Genomic DNA, 6,793 nt, shown 5'->3' on the forward strand with positions numbered 1-6,793 from the left:
TTTTTTTTTCAGTAAAAGTGTAAAGATTGTCTGTTTTTCTATTTTACCCCCAATCATAAGTGACTGATGTTGCAGTTCAGTTTAGTTCACTTGGCAAATTCTCCAACTTAAAACTGGGTGTTGAGCTGGTAACGCTTTGAAGCGTCATCTTGAGTAGGCATCATCTGAAATGATGCTATTTTATCATCTCATGCTCATAAAATCAATTATATACGTGTGTCGATGCGTATGGTTGTGTGTGTGTGTGTGTGTGTGTGTGTGTGTGTGTGTGTGTGTGTGTGTGTGTGTGTGTGTGTGAACAAAATTCAAAGAAACTCACAGTAGTAAATCCATACTTTTGGATCTTTAGTTAAAGGTTGAGTCTTTGTGGACTGGACTGTTCAGACCTTGGCTGACGGAAGTATCCAAAAGTGACACTGACTCGAGCTAAATGCCCTGTCAGCCATCTGGCTTATCGAGCCCTTCCTGCACTTCCTTCTCCTTTTCCGTGGTAGTAGTACTACCATTGTCCTGTTCAGCTCTGGGCTCTGCGCTGTGGCTTTCCCGCCCATCATCGGATTCTGTGCGTGGGGCAGCAGGGTCTTTGACGACTGCCTCCATCAGCAACTCCCCTTCCAGCTCCTCCTGCGTCTCCTCCTCTACTCGCCCCACGGTGTCCGGGATAATCTCCACCTCAATATCTGAGGAGTCCTCGATCTCCTTGAACCACACGGTCTTCTGCCCTTCCTTCCTCCTCTGCTTGGCCAAGGTGGACCTTGAGCTGTAATCATCTCCATCTCCTCTGCCTCTCCTGGAGGGTCTTACCGAGGGACTCCCTTTGGGGGCGTGGTTAGTAAAGACGCCGCAGGAGGAACAGTGGCGGTTGCGTCTCCCCAGGGGTATGACTCGCCCCCCGGGGAAGGTGCTCCGTCTGGGAATGGCGTTCTTCCATCGGCCACGGCTTGCGTCGGCCTCGTTCTGGAAGCCGTCATTGGTGTACTGCAGGGAGTCTCTGCGGCCCCTATTTGGCTGCTCAGACTTCAGACAGACCAAGCACTGGAACCAAAGATTAAAAAGTCATGAATCATGGCTTGAAACAGACTTTCTGTTCATATGCTACAAAGACGGTGGTGTTGCAGAGTTTCATCATGTTACCATATTTCATCACAGAATGACGTGTTGAGAATGTGTTGTTCTTGAGAAATATTCACCAAAGGGAACGAGAGGTGCAAGGAAAATGAAGTCTTTTTTTTTTCTTTCTGATGTGTAAACTCACTGCTTGAAGACTGTTTTGGCACACAGTATGAATGCCGGTGTGTCTAAACGTTTTAATTCTCCAGCAAAATTATATGTTGAGAAGAAAAACATCAGCCCAACAATGGCAGAATTAATACATTTTGAAACAACAGTCATACAGTTAGTTGGACAATACTTTCCTTATTCTTAACGTAATCCTCCAAACACTCACTTGCTTGCGTATTACTGTAATGGTTGCCAGTTTCGCCAGTCACTGGGTCATTCTTTGCAATTGGGGCCTTTTCTGTCTTCATGAAAAGACTTTTTGCCATTTAGAGTAAATAACATGCCAACGATGAAAACAGTTTATCATAGATTATGGTCTTCCTTCGAACATGATCATACTGTCACAGTGATAATTTTACAGTTTAACCTGAGCGAGTCCCAAGGACTCGCTGATCAGAAAAGTATGAGTCCCATTATGCATTTAGAGAGTCCCAAATTTCGAATTCTGAAATGGTCTACTTATTGAATTGCATATGATAATAACACAAACAACAACAATATACATTGATAATAGGTTTATTGCTTATAAACAAATGCTGCAAAAATTTAAATAATTCAGGCATACAAGACTTGCTGAGAAACAGGTTCTTATTTCATCCCATGGTTCAGTCTTTGAGTTCATAAATTCTCCTCTCTTTATTCTGCTTCCAATGATGTAAGGCTTTCTCAAAGTCAACTTATTATCGCAAAAAACTATCCAACTTTAGCTGCTTCCTCTGTGATATCTCAGCAATAAACGTTCGCAACACTTGTTCGCAACACTTGTTTTAATGTTACACGACTTGGCAATCGTCTGCTTTCCACACGGTGAAGGCCGATCTCGCCAATCTCGTCTCGCGAGAACGGAAATCTCGTCACGCGAGATTACTTAACGCGAGATCAAAACAACAATGGCGGCGATTATCAAACTGCGATCGTTGCTGGAAAAAAGATGTACCGTAGGTTTTTTTTTTTTTGTTTTGACTGAGAAATTAAAAAATAGTTTTGCCCTCTCGGGTGGGCACACCGTTAGAACTGGGATGTGGCGGTTAAAAAGTAAGAATAACAACAAAAGTTTAGAAATGACTTGTCTTGGTGTCTTTTTTTTAACATCACAAAAACCCAACATTTGAACATGGGGTGTGTAGACTTTACATCTCCTCTGTATATAAGCTGTGACGTAAAGGTGCAACCCACATTCTCCATGAAGCATTAATTATTGCTAGAAATTTGGCCCATCCATATTTGTCATCTGTTTTTCATAACAGAAAGTAGTTTTGAAAATCATCTAAGGTAACATTCCTAAACATTTTACAAGGCAATACTAAAGTTTGGGAAGACAGAAGAAAGCTGTCGTGCACCTAAAACAATGCGCCATTTTCCGAATTCAGTTTCAACAAGAAATAAAAAAGAAAAATGTCATGGACAAACAAACCTGAACTAAATAGAAAATATAGTCATCAAAGTGCATGTTGGCTCTGTCATTATTTAAGATGAGATTTTACAGCTCGAAACACTGACCTCACATAATTTGTCCAAGCTGGAGTTGCCCTTCCGTAGGCGAGAAATCAAGAAGCCAATCACAATGAGGCAGAGGACCAGCAAAGCCGCCATAACCAGCCCGAGGAGTGCCATGTCACCCGCACGGTAGCCAACATTCGAAGGGGACGGCATAGCATCGGCTGCACAGATCATGTCGGTTGCATGTGTAAAGGAAGTTTGCATTCACCTCCTGCGTATTTAGACCTTCTTCAACTTTCTAGATTGCTAAAAATCACTCTCATTTTCCTTCATGTCCACATGTGCTGAAGCATGTTGGCTATATTTCACACAATAGCACAAAACTACCTGATGTACAAGGGTGTCTGGATTTTTTTCTAATTGCATTTTATTTCCCTCCAATTCCAAGACATGTTCAAATCCATGGCAGTTGCTGTTACGATTATGAACTCTAGGCGGTGTGGTGATTTTCCTACCCGGTATGACCTGAACAGAGAGGGCAGCTGTACCAAATTCTCCTGTTGTTGTGTCCACTGCTCGAAGCTGATTCCAAGAGAGGGGAAAAAAAATAATAACACTTTAGAAGTGATGTCAAAATATTGTGCCTTTCTTTTCTTGTTGCTGTGCTTGCCAACATGCTATTCACCTGGAGAGCAAATGACTCCGTCTTGACGACTCTCTTCAGAATCACAAAACCATCTGAGGTCACGTTGACGTAACTGCTGTACTGCACCTCATATTTGACATCCGGATTCACACCCTGAAATGCAGGAGACTGTTTAGCATTATTTTTGTAAACACATCCAAACCTCACTGTTGCTGTTTATTAACCTTTTCAACAGCAGTCACGCTTGAAATGAACATTCATTTATGGGATGAGCAGCCAAGCTGAATATGTGAATTGCTCCCATGCAACGTTTGCCAACTCGTCTCTGGCAACGCCAAACGGCATATTTTGCTGTTGACTCTTTTCTGGCAGATTGGGTGATTGAAGTAGAAAAAAAAAAACAAAAACAAAAACAGGACATTATTTCCCATTTGGCAATTAATTCTTTTAACAATCACGAGCCTCGGTAGTGTGTGGAGAACCATGCCCAGCTACGACAACCTGGCACCTTCTCATGCTAGCCACCAGCCTGGTCGCACACTGCTGCGGGACAGCATCGCGTTCTTCAATCCAGCTTTTGTCAAAAAGTAAGCCAACACGGTTTTGTTGCTTGATCTGGCACAAGCAGCACACCCAAGTGTTCAATAGAGTCGAAGTTCGGCCATTCCATCCTCTCACTCCCAAATTGGGGAGGGAGATACTGCACCACACCAGGATGCCGCCTCCACCAAACGTGACTTTCTTGGTGCAGCAATTAGCACTGTTCTCCGCCTATTCGCCACATGTTGACTCTACAATCCAACTGCCATAAGCAGAATCTGGGCTCAGTGCTGAACGGGAAGTTTCCACACATATTCCGGTTTCAATCTTTTCCAGATTGGCTTGACAGAGGGTCGTTGGCCATGTCATACAGCAAACCTTGACTGCATATCTTTCGAAGACAGCCCATGGTAAACATGCTGACGGGGTGAGGAAACACTCTTCTTGGGGTGTTTTCTTCTTGGGACGCCCACTTAGCAGCCTGTCTCTGACTGACATCCATGTGGGGAAGGTCACAGGGCTCACGCCAAACAATGCCAAATCGTAGTTTTGATGAACACCGACTTGAAGTGTCCCTTTCAAACGTTCGCATGAACCCAATCCGGATCAGTCCAATGTGGTGTAACGATTCTTGGAGCAGGCACCTACTGACCACAGTAGCTTGACCCCTGCTCACCTGGTGCTACCAGAAATTCAAAACAAAAATAAATGGTTACAGAAAAATGAGCTGTAGTGTTCGGCAAGAGGAGAAAAAAATATTTTTCAGTGTCGCAACCCACATAGCCATCTCTGCTGCTCAATCCACGAAATGTAAGTTTGTTACAAACATTGCAATGGTTAAAAACGTAATAAATGGACTTGCAATGGTATAAAATTTGCCAAGAAGCACTGTCACAACAGCAACAAAATTACCAAACACAAATTTCCTAATTTGTTGTGCAACATTGTATATGTCATGTCAAGTTGAAGGTACAACTGGTAGAATGAAATGGAATTATTGTATTTCATTACAGTTCATTTCAGGTTAATTTCAGCTTGCATCAAACTGGTTTAGTTGGTTGAAGTGGCTTTCATGACAATCCAGATCAAACTGGTCGACATGTCATGGAAGCAGCAGAATTGTACATCAAGAAACTCATTGTCTTGTACCCTTTCAAGTCTTCCTGTTTAATCTTCTGCTAATTGGCTAAAATGATTGAAAATAATAGTACAGGGTTGTCCAAATATTTTCGTTTGAGAGCCACATACAGAACAATGAGAGGGTGATAGGGCCACTTTAAAATTCTTTTTGAAACATGCTTAAGTCAGTCAAGCAAGAAATTATATCTTGTTTGTATTGTCTAGTTAGTTTCATCAGCTTTCTGTTCAAGGGGTTCGGGTCAATAGTTGAGGATTTTTCCAGTTTTTGAGGTGGCCAACAGTTGTCCATCTCACAGAGTAGATCCAGCTCTGCATTTAAGAGCAGCCGAATCCCATCTCCACATTTAGAACCAAAAAAAGAAAAAGAGCAAACTGTCGTATGGTTATTATTTTTCAAACAGTCACTTGAGGATCATTCATGTGATGTCTTCATAAATCAGCCAAAGAGCACAAAGTGGAAGAGACGATTTTTGCCTCTAAAACTGAATTATCTTTATTCACGACAGTGTTTTTGAAGATAATTATTTCTTAGTATCTTCAAATAGAGAAAAAGGTTCGACAGTACATCCTCTCTTCTCACTCGGCCCACCATCACCTTTTTTAACTAACCCTGTGGCTCATGTCAAATGTCATTTTTTTTTGTATCATTATAAGACTGAAAATATATCATATAATATAATGTATAAAATATTATATATATTCGATAATGAAAAGCTGAAAACCTGGACTCACCCCCACTCACCCATTTTTAATATGCTTATATTTATATTTTATAATTCATATTTACTTGTATACTTTTTGTTCTTCTACTTCTCCCTTTTATATTTTTTTGTGAGACAAATAAAGGTTTTTCTTATCTAATATCATACTGTTCTATTTTTTTTTTTTTTTTTGTCATATCGTGGGCTGCTGAGAAATGGATGGCGGGCCGCAAATGGCTGTAGTTTGGACACTCGTGTAATAGTGGATTAAAACCAAAACTCTCCACCGCAAAGCCTCTCCTCTATCAGAACCGAGTGAAGAACTTACACCGGCAAAGTCCTCATCTCGCGCTCGGACTCTAAAGGGTCTGTTGCTACTGCGGTCCCTGAGGATCATGCTCTCAGGTATGGAGTTGCTGTAGATAAAGCCCTCGTAACGCTCCTTCTCAAAGTGAGGAGGGTTTCTGCTCTTCTTCGTCACATCAAAGGTCACCTGCGTCACAGCAAACTGATCCCGGTTGGTCACTTGTGATGCCTGAGCGAGTTGAAATTGGGGGAAAAAAAAAAAAAAAAAACCTTGAATCACAAGAAGAAAAACAATATATTGCCGAATCCAAAGTATTACCAGAACAATGAGCGTTATTGGGCCCACAATATCGGCAGCTTTAGTCATGCTGATATTCCCTGTGTCCTCATCTATCTGGAATAGATTTCCTTCATTCCCTGCATCCGCAAGAAAAATTAAAACATTGTAAAACATTTCATCCACACTCACGGCTTTGTCATTTAACATCAGCAACGTGATATAGAGTATCATTGTGATGGTATGACTTCCATAGGAACACCACGAATGAAAATGGACTATTCATACAGACATACTGTATATCAGTGGCGGGCCGTGCATTTCAACCTTAGGCCTTCAGTGACGTCACATACATACACAATATAGGCTCGTCAAGCAGCACTTAATTTCAGGAGCATTTAAAACCATCAAGTATGCATTCACAATTAAGAGCAGGAAACTAAATTTACAGATAGTCAAAAA

The 6,793-nt window shown here is 41.6% G+C and overlaps 1 protein-coding gene across 1 annotated transcript in view; it reads right to left on the minus strand.

The window, feature by feature from the left end:
- Nucleotides 1-254: 254 nt before the first annotated feature.
- Nucleotides 255-6,793, minus strand: part of cdhr5a (cadherin-related family member 5a) — a 17,188-nt gene continuing 10,649 nt past the window's right edge. Inside the window, exons 9-14 of the mRNA XM_019867209.1 lie at nucleotides 6,374-6,471; nucleotides 6,077-6,283; nucleotides 3,407-3,520; nucleotides 3,237-3,303; nucleotides 2,782-2,942; nucleotides 255-1,035 (exon numbers count right to left, since the gene is read on the minus strand). Of these exons, the coding sequence (XP_019722768.1) occupies nucleotides 439-1,035; nucleotides 2,782-2,942; nucleotides 3,237-3,303; nucleotides 3,407-3,520; nucleotides 6,077-6,283; nucleotides 6,374-6,471 (1,244 nt within the window). The 3' untranslated portion in view covers nucleotides 255-438. The remainder of the gene's footprint in view (nucleotides 1,036-2,781; nucleotides 2,943-3,236; nucleotides 3,304-3,406; nucleotides 3,521-6,076; nucleotides 6,284-6,373; nucleotides 6,472-6,793) is intronic.

Source organism: Hippocampus comes, unplaced genomic scaffold, assembly GCF_001891065.2.
Source record: "Hippocampus comes isolate QL1 unplaced genomic scaffold, H_comes_QL1_v1.1 scaffold2, whole genome shotgun sequence".
NCBI lineage: Eukaryota > Metazoa > Chordata > Actinopteri > Syngnathiformes > Syngnathidae > Hippocampus > Hippocampus comes.